At 31.4% G+C, this 19,452-nt stretch overlaps 2 protein-coding genes across 2 annotated transcripts; both read right to left on the bottom strand.

Moving 5' to 3' along the window:
- Nucleotides 1-4,297: 4,297 nt before the first annotated feature.
- Nucleotides 4,298-7,876, bottom strand: sing (MARVEL domain-containing protein sing). Its single transcript, XM_085204575.1, has 4 exons — nucleotides 7,148-7,876; nucleotides 6,762-6,944; nucleotides 5,450-5,590; nucleotides 4,298-4,815 (listed from the first exon to the last, which is right to left on the bottom strand). Exons 1-4 carry the CDS (start codon nucleotides 7,289-7,291, stop codon nucleotides 4,738-4,740), a joined length of 546 nt encoding a protein of 181 aa, XP_085060701.1. The 5' UTR covers nucleotides 7,292-7,876; the 3' UTR covers nucleotides 4,298-4,737.
- Nucleotides 7,877-8,220: 344 nt separating this feature from the next.
- Nucleotides 8,221-19,047, bottom strand: LOC146527714 (uncharacterized). Its single transcript, XM_085204577.1, has 5 exons — nucleotides 18,933-19,047; nucleotides 18,035-18,160; nucleotides 16,048-16,236; nucleotides 15,461-15,583; nucleotides 8,221-9,112 (listed from the first exon to the last, which is right to left on the bottom strand). The coding sequence occupies exons 2-5, from the start codon at nucleotides 18,146-18,148 to the stop codon at nucleotides 9,038-9,040; spliced, it is 501 nt and encodes a 166-aa protein (XP_085060703.1). The 5' UTR covers nucleotides 18,149-18,160; nucleotides 18,933-19,047; the 3' UTR covers nucleotides 8,221-9,037.
- Between the last annotated feature and the right edge of the window lie 405 nt (nucleotides 19,048-19,452).

Here is a 19,452-nt window from a genome sequence, read left to right as displayed (position 1 = left end):
GAAAACATTAAAACTCCTTTGCACAGTCCAAATTTTGTTTTCCATATTAACCGTAGCTCTTGTGCATTATCCTGTGATCGTCTCTGGGCAATTACCAGTTGTTACTTAGAGATGAATCTCGCCCAATGCGTCATAGTAAAATACTTTTATATTCTCTAAAGAGGCATCTATGTGTTGAACCTGAGTCCTTGCAAAAAAAGATACAATAAAATAATAAACTTATATAAAACAGTCGAACATAGTTATAGAGTTAAGTCAGCCGTGTCTTATTTACATTTAATGAGATAAACATGATTGTATTTAATTTCAGTTTACTTCAGTCATAAAAATCAAATTAGATATTTTATATATCTATAAAAGTATTAAAGATATTGAAAAATTGTGTAGTTATAGTGAAAGCTATTATTTAGGAGACTATTTTATCGCACCATTATGAGATTCTAAGAAAAAATGTCGTTGTTCTAACCACTATCTCAATTTTATTTACTAGAAGTTCGTAATTATTTATTTATCTACATATATTTTCTGATATTGGATGCATTAGGGCGAGATAAACGTACAATAACAGATAAGTGGATAATATTTCGCTAAAAACGTTATTTTTCTTATTATTTATTTATTACAGTAAAAATAAATAAATTTATTAATAAAATTTTGTAAAAAACAGGATATAAAAAAGTCTAACAATAAGACAAATATAATACCAATATATTCTAATAAAGATATTGTTAATTAATTTATTGATAAGATAATGATCAAAGATAAAATTATTGAAAAAAATGGAATACTTTTTCAATAATTTTATCTTCATCATGAGATGAATAAACATTCGATGATAACTGAATTTCGAGTCGTTGTTAAACCAATACTAGATATACATACATGTATGTATGATGTAGGTAAATCAGTACATATTATAAATGTAATCCATACCTATATTATAAATCCGAAAGTAACTCTGTCTGTCTTTTACGCAATCAGCGCCAAACCGCTAATTTAATTGTGATAAAATACTCATATAGAGATACTTGAGGGTCTCGGGATGAACATAGGATACTTTTTTTTCTCATATTTGTAATATTTTCGATATATACCAATATATTAAAATACTTATTAATTTGACATGCAATTTATTTCGCCATGTTAATAACAACCGTCGTTGCTAAGCAACGATTTGCAAAGTTTGTTGTTGGAAAACGTCACCCAAAATGAGCTTGCTTAACGCATCTCTCTATTGAAAACTGAAAATAATTTCATAAATATATTTAATAAATATTGGTATAGTTCAAGCGGGCGTAGCCGCGTTCGGGTCCACTATTTAATTCATATATAGATATATTCGTAATAGTATTTGGTATTCCCCTTCGTTTTATATCATAAGTTTGATTATATCAAAATATGATTAATAATTACCAGAAATATGTAATCTTTAATATTTCCTTTTATGATTTAAATACAAATTCCGGGAAGCATTACAAAATTTTATCATAATTTATGAAGTTTAAATTTTGTATATATTTTTATTTATGTTCATAATAACACTTCATTCTTTCGTGTTCATAATTTTTTTAAGTTGATATTTATTTAAGAAATAAACAAGATCCCTACCGAATTGGCCTACTTTCCAATACTACCTTCACCTGCGGATGCTGAGATTGCATCGATAGCTGCACCATTGTAACTTGCTAGCATTGGTACACAACAGGCCGTTTTCTTGAGTGACCTCCAGAAAAAAATCTAGCGCGTGGCGTCTAATCTAGCGCGTGGCGTCTAATCAAGCGCGTGGCGTCTAAAATCTGGCGTAGCTAAGGTATTTGCTGCCCGGTGCGGCTTAGGGGACTTGATGCCCTTAAAATGGTCTAAGGTCTATAAAAACAAAGTCTTCTACTCTCACGTAGATCAAGTGTCAGACACTAAAATGTCACATTGGCTACCTTTAAAAAAAATGTCACATTGGCTACCTTTCCTTTTGATGCCCCCCTAGCTACGGCACTGCTAGGTGCAGAGACACAAACTAGCCGAAATTTTTCATCTCGCTCTGGTATCGCAATGCTTCTAGAAGTCGGTGAATAGCAGGGAATTGCCTTGCTATGTAGGTACAAGATGCAGGGTGCAGCTAAAAAAAATACTTGTTATGATGAAATTATCATTATGAATTTCTGTTAACCTAGCGCAATTGATATTTAATGTATAATCAAATTCTGATAGTGTAAAATGATGAATTCATTAATAAAAAAGCTGACTGGGCTCGGGCTCGCTTATCGATGGTTCCGTGGAAGGCTCAAGCTTTTTCTGAAATTTAGGCTTAGCTTAGCTAGAGCCCTTTCATATGATAGGTACTTCACTTGAACTAACAACAGCTTTAATATCAAATTGTATCCCCCTTTTTAAAACTATTATTTATAAGGATTTAACCACAAATATATAAGCTGCCAAATTTCATCATTCTAGACAACCAACAGTACAATAAATGTTATAAGGGTACCTACGCTAAAAAAATATTAAACTAATCTCATAAAATAAAGAACATTTTCATAACATAAAAAATATGCATCAAAGCAACAAAGTAATATTTATGAAATTTCTCTACTTTACACACACATGGGTAGGTGTTAGTTTTAGAGCATTACTCTCGGTGATAAGATAAGTTGAATCTAGGGAAAGAATAGCTTATCTAGGACAATATAACGTTAAATACGCAACTCTACAGCAGTTTAGTAAGACTAAATTACTTAGCAAATATATTTAAATTTGTTTGTTTGTTCTTTATTTATAACTAGTGGACCCGGACGCGGCTACGCCTGCTTAAACTATAAGAATATTTTCGCGTCGGTCATACTCATACTATACCGCCCGAAGGCTAGGTGATTTCGAAGTGACATCTCCTTAATTGTTTATCAAACTTCATAAGGATGAATATCAAATTGTCGCGGTACCGGTTGCGTAGCGACGCGACGGTTGTTATTAACATGGCAGAATAAATTGCATGTCAAATTAGAAAGTACTTTAAAATATATTAGTTTATATGTGTAATGTAATGTTATATAGCCTATAGCACTTCTGAAGAATGCAGCTTTTATACAAAACAAAAACAATGTAAATCAGACCAGTAGATCCAGAGATCTTAGCGTTCAAACAAACAAACAAACAAACAAACAAACAAACTCTTCCGCTTTATTATATTAGTATAGATGTATATGTTTCAAAATTACTAAAAAATACATTAAAAAAAAATACAATGAAAATTATCCCTCACAAGCGCTAGCAAAGTAAATATACAGAGTACCTAGTGTTAAGACACTACGATTTTTTAATATGTATTAGTAAGCTGCGTAGCTGTAACTAATTAATCTATTGTCATGAAGTTTGGCAATTATACATAGATCAGGTGACAATACAATGTTATGGTACCATCGAGCTGGTGCGATAGGAGAGCCTGAAGATCCGCGACGGAATATCGACGACAAATTAAGAAAACTGTAGGCTTGCACTCTGCTGCTGCTACTCAAATGAGTAGTATTAGCATAAGTTACTTTAAATTATTTTCGTCATAGCAGAGACTTGACGTCAATCGTGGTTTTAGTTTTTTAACTATTTTTAATATTCATTGAATGAATGTATAACTTCGATGTTTAAATTGTTTATATTTTTTATATATATTAGTATATAAAAGCTTTTCCAGAAAATTCAAGGACTTACTAACAGAAGTAGTAATAAGTTAGTAATTTTCACATATTTTAGTATTTTACTAATATACTTACAATACAAGAGACTAAGTTAATACTTACTCGTACTAGTACGTAGTAGAATTAATAAGTAGTAACACAGCGAACGGCGCCAAGTCGTGCCTGGTACGAGACGTCTCAATAACACCGCTCCACACATAAAAATAATTGAATTCAATCAATTCATCTCTTATTCCTTCACTTAATATTTTTTTTTAAATCAACTTCCCGCTGTATCCCGCACACAGAAGAGTAGGCATAGGGAACCTAGAGTTAAGACACTCCGTTCCCCAGTTTCCCACAAATTTTTAGAGACATTGCCGAGCCTTGACTAGGGGAAATCAACGAGCTTTTGCCTTGGTACCATAAGCTAAGAAATTAAAATATTAAGAAATACTATTTCATTCACTCGAATAGGGATTGAACCCAGAACCGTCGCGTTACAGTCACACCCTTGTGCCCCTGCGCCATGACGGTCTCAAATATAATAAAATAAAACAATTCATATTATGTTTTGTTTTATTATATATTTTTCTATATTAATTACACAATTTCTTTTTAATTTCACCCGTATCTTGACAGAGTTAATGGCTGTTTTATCGTTTCTGATATTATAGGTAATTAAATGATAGTACAAATAACTAACAGTACGTATTAGGTAATTACAATAATAATAATCACTTCGGTTGAATTTTAACAACATTTATTGTTGCGGTACAAAGTTAAATAACACAGAAATAGATATTTAACCTAATATTTTACAATTACATTATAATAAAATAATAAATAAATTGTAATTGTAATAAATAAATATTGTTATTATATTTTTTTCTATACATTTAACGTACATACATACATACATAATTCAAAGGTTATAATCTATCCACAGCGCACAGTAGAGTTCATGGTTTATAGAAGTGCTTATTGTTTCTTTATAATTACGGTAGCCTTCTCTTGGTTATATAACTTTCGTAATGACTATGAAACCTTGGTAATTCAAAAATATATTATTTCACCGAATTCCTTTATAGTACTTATATGATATATAAGCATCTACGCCATGCAGTATTCCAAGAACTACTCCGATATACTGAAACAAATACAAGGAGTTAGATACTATTATAGAATTAAAAATTTGGACGTAGCGCAGCGGCTTAAGCATGTTACTGGAAACTCGACAGGTTGAGGATTGGATTCCCATTAGAAGAAATACAATATTTAATATTTTCATTTTAGTTACAAGACAAAGTTCGGTGTTGAGTTGAAACCACTCAACAGGCAATGCCTCCAAAATTCGGTTGAAATTGGGGAACGGAGTGTCATAACACTAGGTTCCCTCTGCCTACCCAGCTGTGTGCGGGATACAGTATGAAGCTGATTTAATTTTAATTTAAAAATTCGCACCTAATTATCTGTTGAGAACATGTGTTAAGCCTTAAGTACAAAGCACTGCCGTATGGTTCAACTCCAAATCTCTAAAATTCGAATAAAGGCGAGCCCGACTCGCACTTGACCGATACTAAGCCAATTTCATGATTATAGGTGAACAGGAGGTTCTACTTTTAAATTTTGACATGCAACAGCATATTTTCCACATATAAATAACCATTTTTCGTTTTTTCTGTTTATTTCTACTTTAAATTCCCACTACGTTTCAGTTCCAAGTGCCTAAGTGTATAATAGAATGTAAAGTAGAGTAAGTATTGATTAAAAAATATACTTACATATACCGCGGTCATCGCTGGGTACGCCGAGTACATATTGACTATAGCATATCTTGGATACAAGTAAATATTCACCGCTACACCCATGTACGAAGATGCAGAAAGGTACATGAAACACGCCACAGCATTGTACATACATTCCTAAAAAAATTCTTACGTTAAAAACAATATACTCATCCCCCCCACATATGTAAATATCTAGTAATTTTTAAGTTATAAATAATATTAATAAGCCCTCCGTTGCCCAATGAAATACAGTCTCACTGTTTAAGTATTAATCCCCATTCGAAGGATTAAATTATTTTGTTTGCGTGCAGATCTCCAACTCTTTTATCGGTGAAGTCGATAACAACGCATTGATAATATTGAACATGGCTCTCATTTCATATTTATGTGTTGACGGGATTACTTCTTATACTAGGAAATTCGATTTAATATAAAAATACCTTAGATTAATTTGTTATTGTACTCTTTCACTGGGTAGAAAGATAAGATAAAACTGGAGAACCACTTAGAGATTGCAAAAGATTACATCCTTAATGACGCTGTTGATGAGGTCATTATGCGATTATTCTATTAACAACATATCAAAAGCCCCTACTCAATAACGACAATCAGTGTTTTGAATTGCAAATGTCGACTTCAGCGTCACGCTGTATCCCGCACACAGGTAGAGGGACCTAGTGTTCAGACACTAGGTTCACGCACATTGCGTGTTGAGTGGTGGAACTCAACGCCGCGCTTTTCCTCGACACCAGAGCGAAGAAATGAAAATTATAAATTTGAAATAAATATTTCATTTAGTGGGGATCGAACCAACAACCAGTCTCGTCTACAGTCAACTGGTCCCCTACGCCATGACTAGCTATTTTTTAACCTCAGTTTTTCTCTACAATTAATTTGTTGGCGCAACCTGCGCATAGTATTTATGAAATGCATAGTATTTACGATCATAATTTTTTGGCATAATTGTTCATACAAAGATAAATATATTGTGGAGAAAAAAAATTAATCTTCGAATAATTCTCAATGCCTTTAATGTTATACACGGTATTTGTATTTATTAAAATTCGTATTAACGTAGAGACAAATTGGATCTGACACTACAAAATAACAGACTGGTGGTAGAGTTAAGACTTGTCGCAATGCACGCCAAAGTTAACTATTCAAATGTTTAAGTAAAAAAATGGATTTTAGTCTGATCTGGTTTTACGTTAACAAAATATAGGAACTGAGAAACTAGGAATGTAAAAAATAAAAGATAATGTTTTATATAAGGAAAGTTAAAAAAGTAACAATAAAATCTACTTACGAAAATAGATTGTCGTATGAGATGTTGTGTATTTGCTGACAATATGTAGCAGGAGATTAACAGAGTTGTTGTAAACAGACAGGCAGACGCTGTCGTAAGAAAACCATGGAATGCTGAACCCATACTGCTAGCTTCTGATAATCCATATTTAACTAACAGACTTTGGCATAAAGATCCTAGCATCTGTTGATGTCAAAATAACAACAATGAAAAAATAAATCGCTATAACAATGCGACTATATTGATAAAGGAAAGCTTTTTCAATAAAGATGAACATACAAATAAAAACTTTTAAATATTTACATGTTTTTTTTTTAGGAATATCATATAATTTTCAATTTTATAATAATCTTGAGAAAGAATAATAAATGGTATTAAGAACTTACTGCTTCCGCTAGTTTAATTGCACCATGCTGTGTTGTTAAATATCCCAAATTAAGACATTCACAACACCGACAACAGCAGCATTTGATCCCACTCCCACCGCCGCCCCCTGGTGCTACTCGTACTATAGTTGGACCCCGGGCCATTATTAATATATATAAAAAAACGTGGCAAATTTCACACACCAGAAAACTGGATCAATTTAAAGAATAGTAGAGTAGAGAATAGAGTCAGTATCCAGACAAAGCCGCAACACAATGAACTGACAGGAAATTCGGGTTGGTTAGAATATTTCACCATTCACGCATACGAGTATTACTCACGCGCAATATATTTAGATGTTTTGCGTAGACATAAACACTAAAAAGTTCAGTGACCCAGTTTTAACGCATACTTTAATTATAGTACAGTTGTTTTTTCATTTAATAATACAAGTAACACTAAAAATACTAAAATATTATCTAATTTTTAGAATACTTAATTTTCGTCGAAGGATACGTCAGGACACTTGGAAAGTATATTTGTCTGTGGCGTGTGCTTAGGAGTTAGGATTTTTTAAAAATAGAATTTAACACGAGCGCAACGTGGAGGGTTAATTCTATTTTAAACTTAATACCATCATCTTTCGACTTTTATCTTACAGTGACCGAATTTCGTATAAAGTAGAGCATTTATAAAATATATAAATAACAACAGTCGCGGCGAACGGGTACAAGCATGGGTCTGTAAACAGTTGCGAGTTCGATTCCAACTCGAGGGTAAAATATTTAATATTGCCATTTTCCTGCTATAATAACGAAGCATAGCGCAATATTGAATTCATTATACACGCTATCTTCAGAATTGCGCGGAAACTGTGCAACGGAAGTGTGTTAAAGGTAGGCAGAGGGAACCTTGCATTACGACTTGCATCTTTGCCTACAAAAGGATTTAAATATATTCAACCCCATGAGAGTGCATTGATTCCACAACTATCGTCTCTATACTTTGACTTTGAATATTTTAACCTGCAAAACATCATTATTTTCATCAAATACTGTTTGTTAACCAAATAAAAAAAAAATAAAAGAAAAAATTATGAAGAAATCTTTACTTTCTTATTTTGTTTATAAATATATAAAAAATACAGTTCACAACATTCACAGTACAAATCGTCATTGAAATAGTCCACATTTTTATATAATAGGTACTATAAATATTCTATTACTTTATAAATATATTAAACTCAATAAATATGTCAAGAATAAGAAATATTTTTCATTTATACAATTGCATAAGTACCGATCTATCGATCAATTGCATCTTATTCTTATAAATCATAACAAATTAAATAAACTCATGACTTATTTTTCAAACAAACATAAAATTAAATAAAAAAAATATACTTAAGTTATAATTTGCTACAGATAAAAAATTGTTGAACACTTAAACGTGGTTTCTAAAACAATTTGTTGTTATGGCTTTTACTTGTAGGTTCTAATTATCTTCCACAATGTATTCGGTACAAAGAGAAAATGTACTTAATATCCTTTTTCCAAATAAATAAAGACCTTATTCGACCCACAAAAGTCAATGACGGTCGTTGCCTGTCTAACCTGAACAGGAAAAAAATTATTTTTTGAAAATAAATAAATTTACTATCCTGTAGTAGACATTACAATAAGCAACCTAGCCTCGCAATGTAATAGCATCGATATTTGTATACAGATTTGCAAAAGCGTCAATAGACATATCTCATACCAACATACAGGCGGACGCCATAGTTAATATAGAGCCTAGGAATAGTTAAATGTCTTACAAAAAGTACAAAGCAAAATACTTGTTGGTTTGAATATACAAACAACACAGAAATGCATTTTAATAAAGTTAGTGTTATAGAGATTCTCGGCAACTTAAATACCGCGATAGGACCTCACTGCTATGAACGTACTAAATAAATATAGAACTGCCATCACCAGTCCCATTACCTGCAAAAGAAACAGAAAATAAAAATAGACTAGAATATTATAAATATATATTATCGTTTGTAAAATATATACAGATGTGGTGTGTTTTGTTAGAATTTAAAAAGTTTTGAAATTAATTCAAGCGAGAACCTAATGATAAGTTTTTATGGACATTCTTGTATTCCTCCTGGAATACTCTTCTAAATTTATATAAATTACTTAATTATTAAATTACATATTTTTGAAATGTTAGGTGTAAAGTTTTACGAAGTGTTAAGTGTACGAAGAATGACATTAAGAGTAATGAAATTAATATTTTATAAATATTAAACATAATATGAGCATCAGTGAAGAAATGTCTATAAAATCCGATGCCCATCGGATTACTCTTTAATAAAAATAAATAATAATAACCAATTTATAATAATTTAAGAAAACTTTACTTCAAATCGAATCAATTTTATCCATTAAAATCCTAACGTAAAATCCTATATTCACAAAATAAAAAGAATTGAAAATAAAGTAAATGAAATTATTTATCTATACTAATATAATAAAGCGGAAGAGTTTGTTTGTTTGTTTGTTTGTTTGTTTGAACGCTAAGATTTCTGGATCTACTGGTCCGATTTACTATGTTTTTGTTTTGTATGAAAGCTGCATTCTTCAGAAGTGTATGTGTACTGTAATGTTATATAGCCTATAGGCTATATAACATTACATTACACATATAATCTAATATATTTTAAAGTACTTTCTAATTTGACATGCAATTTATTCTGCCATGTTAATAACAACCGTCGCGTCGCTACGCAACCGCTACCGCGACATTTTGATATTCATCCTTATGAAAATAAATATCCCGTCAAAAACATAAATGTAAAATGAAAGCCAAGTTCAATAATAAAACATATGCTTTCAGCGATAAAAGAAGTGAGATGTAAATCTATGCCAAGTTCAATGGTCAGTCCTGAAATTTATTTTTAACAATATAAAATATTTTATAACAACTGTAAATGCCCATTCTTCTTACAACTTGGAGACTTTATTTATGTCTAATATCTGATTTGGCTAGTTTTCTTATGAATTTACAATAGAATCTGAGTAGAATACAATTTGAATACATTCATTTATATCGATGTAAATTAATTTGAAAACTAGCCAAATCAGATATTAGACATAAATAAAGTCTCCAAGTTGTAAGAAGAATGGGCATTTACAGTTGTTATAAAATATTTTATATTGTTAAAAATAAATTTCAGGACTGACCATTGAACTTGGCATACATTTACATCTCACTTCTTTTATCGCTGAAAGCATATGTTTTATTACTGAACTTGGCTTTCATTTTACATTTATGTTTTTGACGGGATATCATTACTTTTTGTACAGAAATCATAAGCAGAAAGGTTTATAATGTAATCAAAATCGAAATATTCTTTATTCAATTTGGCCATTACAAGTACTTTTCCTATAGTAAGCTACTACGGCAAGAAACTCAATAGTTGCTCAATAAAAAACTCATAGGACATTTCTGTTCGCCGAATAAACCAAGTAGGACACCATTGTGATAATACACTTCTATCTTAATCTATCTATCCATACCTATATTATAAATTCGAAAGTAACTCTGTCTGTCTGTCTGTCTGTCTGTCTTTTCCGCAATCAGGGCCAAACCGCTAATTTAATTGTGATAAAATACTCATATAGACATACTTGAGGGTCCCGGGATGAACATAGGATACTTTTTTTTTCTCATATTTGTAATATTTTCGTTATATACCAATATATTAAAATAATTAATTTGACAAGGAATTTATTCCGCCATGTTAATAACAATCGTCGCTACGCGTTGCTAAGCAACGGCTTGCAAAGTTTGCTGTTTTAAGAAAACGTCACCCACAGTGAGTTTGCTTAATGCATACATGGTGCGCGCCGATATAGATTTATACAAATCTCTTTATACAAATCATTAACAAAAATTAGATGATTTCTATAATTTGATATTCATCCTTATGAAAATAAATATAATAGTCACTTTTAGCATTTCATCTAGATGGAAATTATAGTTTACTGTATAACATTCTAATAAATAATTAAGATGTGACTGATTCCAAATGACCTAGCCTTCGGGCGGCATAATATGAGTATGACCGACGCGAACGGGCGGATGACTTTGATGATTTTGTAAATTTTTATAGATTTTCGAATTACTATTATTTTTTATGTAATTATTTGCTGCTTATAATTAATTTATCTCAGTTTGGTTATCTATACCGATGTTATACACTTAAAATATCGTAATTTTAATCATTTGAGATTTTATTTAATATTGTTCGCAAAAATTAATAATTATTTAATATAGAAAAATGTTTAGTACGCGCGCACAGCAAACTTTAGGTTTTTTTTTCTAATATTAAGAATTTCCTTTAGTTACTTTTACTTCTTTGGTTTGTTCATTTCGGTTACTCAGATATTTTTTCTAATAATAAATCTCCACTTATTATTATTTTTTAACTTATTTTAATGATTTAGGCTTATATTTTCGCGGGCGTAGCCGCGTCCGGGCCCACTAGTCTATATATATAAAAGGACTTGTTCTCACTGACTGAGGTAAGACGCACGCACAGCCGTAACCGCTGTGCGTAGAAACGTTAAATTTGGACAAAAGTTTACTTTCGTAATCTGGACATCCACTAAGAAGGGATTTTGAAAAATTTCAACCCTAAAGGGGTGAAATAGGGGTTCTAAGTTTGTATGGAAAAAAAATTAAATTGGCACTGATTTTTCTAAAATTTGAAATTTAGATTTTTAAAAGTATTTAATTGAACACGTGTTTCATCATTTTCTAGAATTCTCCCCCTAAGGGTGCAAATAAGGGGTTGAAAGTTTGTATAGGTTTTTTTGAAATCGTCGCCAATTTTTATAAAATTTGAAATTCAGACTCTTAAACGTATATAATTAAACATATGTTTCATGATTTTCTAGAATTCACCCCCTAAGGGTGCAAATAAGGGGTTGAAAGTTTGTATGGAAAAATTCTTAAATCGCCACCGATTTTTATAAAATTTGATATTTAGACTCTTAAAATATTTAATTGAACATGTGTTTCATGGATTTCTAGAATTCACCCCCTAAGGGTGCAAATAAGGGGTTGAAAGTTTGTATGGAAAAATCTTTAAATCGCCACCGATTTTTATAAAATTTGAAATTGAGACTCTTAAAAATATTTTATTGAACACGTGTTTCAAAGTTTATTAGAATTCACCCCTAAGCAATAAGCAAGCGAAGCTGCGCGCGTCCGCTAGTACTGTACAAATCTACTGCAGCCTTTATTTCGGAAGTAGCTCCGTACGTAGTTAAGCAAAGCATGTCTTCTTTAGAAGAGTAAAGATTCCCGTTTCGAGCGCTAGTGTAGATACTTAAATCATTCCAGTTACGACATACGTACTCTACCATAGTCTCGCGCAATTTATTACTTTGTTGTATATCAATACGCTCAAACGAAGAATATGCAATAGCATGGAAGAGACAGCTCCCATCGGGAGGCATTGGAACAATTCGGTGTAAGGTTCTTGTTTCAACCACAAGCAATTCTATTGAACGACTCATTGTTCAACATGTCTTGGAAAAAATATAAACAATAAGTTTATTAAGTGCTGACGGTACAAATCTGAATTGATATGATCCCAAGGTCGACTTCGTTCTCTGCCGTTTCCACAAGTGTTCCTAAAACCAGTAAAATCATGAAACCCAGGCCAAAAAAACCATTAAAATATGAGCGCCTTCGTACAATAAAATATATCTAATATAATTAGGTATTTACTTTTTTATTATGGTCAATAATATTATGTTTTATTACTCTTAAGACGATATTTAATTATATATGAAAATAGATTATATTTATCTATGAATCTCGACTATAGTTTTTATTTTGTTGATTAAATGGCAGTTGTCAGATTAGAAAATAATGAATGTATGCTGCGTTTAGAAATCTGATATATTTATTATTATTTTTTTCTAATTTCATTGTTTTGTTGGAATAACTCAACACGCAATGCCTCCAGAGTTCGATGGAAAGAGGGGAACTGAGTGTCTTAACACTAGGTTCCCTCTGTCTACCCCGCTATGTGTGGGATACATCGTAAAGCGGATTTATTTATTTTTTATTATTTTGTTTAAGTAATTTTTAATTTTCTCTTTTTTTCTCTTATTTTTTTATTAACAATTACTTAAATTTTTACTGTTAATAATTACTTTACAATTACTTCTGTTAAGATAGCTGGTAGGCTGACAATATATCAAATTAAAAATAAAATCAGCTTCACGCTGTATCCCGCACACAGCAGAGTAGACAGAGGAAACCTAGTGTTAATACACTCAGTAACCCCACTTTCCATCGAATTCTGGAGGCATTGCGTGTTGAGTCACGGAACTCTCCGCCGCGCCTTGCCTCGACACCAGAGCGAAGAAATGGAAATATAAGTTTAAATTAATATTTCATTTCCTCGAGTGGGAATCGAACTCACTACCAGTCGGTTTAACAGTCACACTTTGTGCCCCTGTGCCACGACTGACCTTACAGATAGTATATTATTCTTAAATTTTATATATATTTCTATCAATATACTTATTTTTTATATATTTATTTTTTAGTGTATTTTTTCTGTTTTAGGGTTCTGTACCTCGAAAGCAATAAAACAGAACCCTTATAGGATCTTATATAGGACTTAGTACTTAAATATTGTAATAATAATTTAATATCAAATACGTTAATCGACTATGCAAATACTCTTAGTATAATAAGTACTAAAACATATGTTTAAATTATAATAAATAATAATGAAGGATGTTAATCCATTTATTATATTTTTATATTTGTACGTGAAGCCCTTGAAGTCCACATGATGGCAGGCTTTGTCAGGACATAAATTAGAGGCATCTTCAGCTACAAATGGAGACATATCTTATCTTATATTATAAAATATACTTGAAAGCATCGTGTTGTTTTAGATGGCTTACGTAAGTAATAGTGAAGTTAGTCTCCATAACAAATAAAATATTTACTAACGCGTGACATAAATTAAAGCAACATATATATAAATAATGCATTGCTCTTATTTTTTTGTCAGGCGCTAAGCCTAAAAATCAATTATCATGTACTTTGATTGCTATGATTTCTTTACAGGCACTATAAGTAAATGTTACTAATTGAATCTATTTATTGAAAAATTATAAGAAAATATTAAAAAAATACTAGTTTCGGATTTTTCCCTTAATATACACCCAATTACTTAACCGGATGCTAAATTTCACCATTCTAGGTCATCTGGAACTTGGTTAACATTAAGGTCTATAGGTCAGTCACCCCCCTAAAAATTTACGATTTTTGGACGTCATTATCTAAATAACTGTTTGAGCTGTGTTTATGAAATTTAATGCACGTATACTGGTAGGGGGTCTAAATATTTGAGCCAAATATGACAGCTTTAGATGGAATAGTTTTTGAGTTACGAATAGGTAAAAAGTGGCTTCAAATGGTTCGTGTAAAATAACACACGGTGCTGCTCGCCAGTTTTGTTTGTAAAAACACTTGGCTACGCGCTCCGCGCGTTTTAAATAAAAGTCACTTTTAGCATTTTATCTAGATTGAAATTATAGTTTACTGTATAACATTCTAATAAATAATTAAGGAGATGTCACTGATTCGAAATGACCTAGCCTACGGGCGGCATAGTATGACCGACGCGAAAATATTCTTATAGTTCAAGCAGGCGTAGCCGCGTCCGGGTCCACTAGTAAATTATATACCTATCTACTATTGAAAATTCAGTATTATTAGGTTAATAAAATATGAGTACTTTAAAAATATATAAAATTTGCACGTAGTGGGATTTGAACCCGCGCCTCTTCAAAAGCGTCCAAGTATTCTGACTAACTAAGCCATACGTTCTCATCGGGCTATGTCGAAAATGTTACAATTTATGTTAGCATCTATGTAGGGAGGTTACTTTAATATTACACTTATATAGACACTTTCGGAAATGTATAATTTTAGAGCAAGTTTTTTTTAATATTTTAATCCTTTGTATACGCTCCAATTCATTCCACACATTTTCGATAGAGTTCAGATCAAGTGATTGAGGTGGTGGGAGCAATTCTACAAGAAATATTTCTGCCTAGTGTCATCCTTATGTTTTGCTTCATAATTCATATTTCATTTAAATGTACTGTATTTTTGCGTCAATTTAACTTTAAAATATTCAACACGGGTCAAGCTAATATCTTATAACATACACGCTGTAAATTATAACAAGTAAAATATTAGGTATAACTATTAAAGAAAATCAAAATATGTTATAAAATACAGACCGCTGCTGCCAAATATGGCTCAAAGTCTCGCCTGTAACTATTTTTTTGATGATTAACTTCAATCATTAGGGTAAGACCAGCTGCTAAGTACATAACAAATGCGACGCCGTGGTAGATAACTTCCTGAAAATTATAAAACTTTAAATTAATTTTGTTTCAATAATCAAAGTGAAAATACTGATGATATACACCAAATAGTTTCGTTTCCAAAACAAAGAACACTTTTATAGGCACTACTTTAATCTAGCAACAAAATTTTAAAGTAAGTAGTAACCATATACCCGTCCTCATTTTCATTTGGTACCCATATTCATTCGGTACCCAAATTGTTTTGATGTGATAATAGTCAATAATTTTAATTATTATTATGAAATTCAAATACTCAACACGCAATGTCTCCAGAATTTGGCAGAAAGTGGGGAACTGACGGGAAAGAGTGTCTTAAAAATACTAGGTTCCCTCTGCCTACCCTGCTGTGTGCGGGATACAGCGTGAAGCTGTATTTTCTAACAATATTTAATATAACTTTTTTATGAATTGTTATGAAACATAATCGAGTAGGTATATTTTTGAAATAACCAACTTACATATAATGTTTTTGATATCACAGAAGCCGTCGACCAGGACATGAGGCATGATATGAACAAGCAGAAGGTACCGATTAAGAACGTCACCGCCACTAGTAGATAAAATAACTCAGGCTTTTGTCCATTGTACCGACTATAGCCGGGATCTAAATAGTAACCCACGACGCCAACACACGCTGCGCCTAAAAGCTGGAAGAAGTTTTTATTGTTATTTCAAATATAACGATCATTATAAATTATATTTGACATTAATTATTTTATTACTCATATTCCTTTTTTTTGTTTTATGCATTTCCCAAATATAACAGATCGCAGGGTTTGGTAAAGTTTAAAGAAATTATATCAATCATAATTATAACATAAGCCAATATTCAGGCAAGTCGTGGCGCAGAGACGCAAAGTGTGACTCCAAAAACGATAGGTAGTGGGTTCGATTCCCATTCGAGGAAATGAAATATTTGATATTTTCAGTTCCTCGCCCTGATGTTGAGGCAAATTGCGACGTCGTCGGGCTCCGCCACTCAACCCGCAATGCCAAGACGCATTCTAGAGAATTCGGCGGAAATTGAGGAACGGAGTGTCTTACCACTAGGTTTCCCCTGCCTACCACCTCCTGAGTACGGGATATAGCATGTCACTAAAAAAAAGAAAAACTATATGCCATTTAATATATTTCACAAATTAAAAAAACATATAGTATCTAGTTAACAGTAATATAATATTATTAATATTTCATAGATTATATTTTTTGTCTTTTCATTCGTGTTTTCAAATTGTTTATTAATTTTATAAAAGATAACGAGCTCACTGATATAGCTTAAATTAAAGAAAATTTAATAAAGTTATTTGTATAATAACAATTATTTGTATAAATTTATTAACGTTATTTATATAATAAACTTTAAAATTGTTAGAATAAATATATCAAATATATTTATTTACACGTAATTATTCTGTTTAATTTCTACTTCAAGATTAAGAGGAGAGCTGGGTTGCTTCAAATCGTGTAAGATGGAATATTTACAAAATTTGCATGGAGAGCTGTTTTCGCTTCACCTAAAATAAGTAGCGCATGCGCAATGTTGAGATACAACATCCCGAAATATCTTTATAGTACCTATGCGTCGCAAATTAAAGCAATTGATTGATTTATACTTTCATATTGCTTTAAATTACTCTTTAAAAATATCTTAGTTTTTTTAAATGTACGAAATAATCTTCTGATATATTATAGGGAGAGATAGTTATTCTAATTTGTTTATATTTTATTCTAATTATTCTATACAAGAACGATATAAGTGGATATTGCAATAAAACAACTATTTTATACGAAACCAATAACTATTTTTTATGGAAAAGACAAGGCAAAGGAGCGTACGGACCAACTGATGGTAAGTCACCGCCGCCCACGATCAACACCAGAGTGTAACAATAGAGGAGCTACAGATACGTTGCCGGCCTTAATTTTGGATGGAATTTTCTTATAAAATTTTATCATATTTATATAATTTACATATTTAAGAATGTTCACTCATCAAAATAAAAATCCTCAACTCAATTTCGCTACCGTTTGTCGCTTACGCCCAATCTCTTAGCAGTCGCGTGCAAAAACAATGACAGTGACGCAAGCGCTGACATCATCTACACGATCCAAGGCAAATCGGAAGGACTTATATTTTTAAGCATTCATACATCCTCACCTAATTCATTTAAGGAAACTATATATCACAATTCTGAATGTGTACTAATAAGCTAAAAATAAATATGACTACAGTTTGTGTAACTCATAAAATTCCACTAAAGATGTAAGCAAACATTACTCACAAAATAAATAAATTTATTATATTTAATCCACATTTTGTATAATAGTTGACACATAATTATTAAATAAAGTACCTAATACTAAAAGAACTAGCACAAAAACGACTTGTGTATCTGGAATTGTAAAATTTTCTCTCTGGATTGATTAAATATCAAATTTTCTTACCAATTGTACAAGCTTGAGGAACCCTGGAGTAGAGCTAAGGTACCCGGTGTTCGTGAAGAATGTACCTCCAGATGTGGTAGTGGTTGTCCTCGTAATTGTGACCGTGTGCGACATTGTGGAAGTCAGCTGAAATGGGCATAATGAATCACTTATTGTAGGTCGCCAAGCCCTCGTTTTATTATTTTAACATGCCATTGGACCCGAGGTTTCGATATAAAAAACCCATATTCATTCTTTTCGCAGACTAAATTAATAACTAATTTATAAATAAGATTGTAAAGAGAAAAATGAGTATTGTTTATAAAATTAATGTAATACTCATGTTAGTTATCACATTTAAATTTAAAGAATTGATTACTTGCAACATTTTATTGCTATTTGATAATAGGGCTATTGATTGTGATATCAACATAGAGATCTAAGATAGACATATACATATGTTAGGTACACCATCAATAGATTTTCCAAAGAGATGTCTAGGTCGATGGGTTCACACAAGCAAGGCTTACAATTTTATATGCCAGGGTCACCTACTTACAAGAATATACGTACATAAACAAAATTCCCCACCATCCTAAAACAATTATTATCCAATTCCCAGACAATAATTAATTCTAATTTACGTTAAATTTCTTTTAAGGAATATGCCCTTTTATTTTTTAATAACACAACATCATAATAACTTGTATATATATAAAACAAGATTGATATTGAATAAATGCCAATTTAATATATATATAAATATTGAACACAATTTATCAGTTATTTACATTTGTTTAATAAGATAAGAAAGAAATCTAAAGAGACGAAATAGATTATTACCAATAGAAAATAAATTATCGAAATAATTCATTAATTAGAAGTCCTAATTGTTATTTATATGAAGGTATTTACTTACATTTGTTTTTATCAACTCCTGACTGCTATAAACGGTAGCGCGACACGGCGCTCGTAAGCGACTGCAACTCAGGCACTGACTCACTTGTTGTTTCGCAACGTCAGACAGACTTATACATATATAATATATACTTACATATAATATGTCTATATATTATTTCGTTTATAGGATAAGGATTCATGGTATTAATGTATTTAAAACCGAATATTAATATAAAAATCAATAATTATATAATTATTCATTTTTAGACTTAAGATTAAGATCATATACTTGGTAACTATATCTTATAATTTTTGGCTGTTTCACCTGCGACGACTTTAATTATATTTTGTAACATTCCTAATCCATAATTTATAAAATAAAACAGGCCTCCTGTTGTAGCAAAGAGGCACTATCGTATTGTGGCTGTAAACGCAGCCGTGACATGCATATCCAATATTTTCAATAAAATAATGAAATATTTAATATTTTGATAATCGCTATAGTAACGAGGGAAAGCGCGGCGTTGAATTCCGCCATT

Source organism: Heliconius melpomene, chromosome 20, assembly GCF_056956725.1.
Source record: "Heliconius melpomene rosina isolate 202511_hmr_F chromosome 20, ASM5695672v1, whole genome shotgun sequence".
Lineage (NCBI taxonomy): Eukaryota > Metazoa > Arthropoda > Insecta > Lepidoptera > Nymphalidae > Heliconius > Heliconius melpomene.
This window is presented reverse-complemented; position numbering and strand designations above follow the sequence as displayed.

Bases quoted from the DNA above. Each gene is read 5' to 3' on its own strand.
- LOC146527714 (XM_085204577.1), bottom strand. From the start codon at position 18,148: ATGTCGCACACGGTCACAATTACGAGGACAACCACTACCACATCTGGA. The intron at 15,584-16,047 runs GTAAGTTGGTTA...TATAATTTTCAG, and splicing joins TGATATCAAAAACATTATAT to GAAGTTATCTACCACGGCGT. The intron at 9,113-15,460 runs GTCTGTATTTTA...TTTCTTTTGCAG, and splicing joins AGCCATATTTGGCAGCAGCG to GTAATGGGACTGGTGATGGC.
- sing (XM_085204575.1), bottom strand. From the start codon at position 7,291: ATGGCCCGGGGTCCAACTATAGTACGAGTAGCACCAGGGGGCGGCGGT. The intron at 6,945-7,147 runs GTAAGTTCTTAA...TGACATCAACAG, and splicing joins CAATTAAACTAGCGGAAGCA to ATGCTAGGATCTTTATGCCA. The intron at 5,591-6,761 runs GTAAGTAGATTT...GAATTTTTTTAG, and splicing joins TCATACGACAATCTATTTTC to GAATGTATGTACAATGCTGT.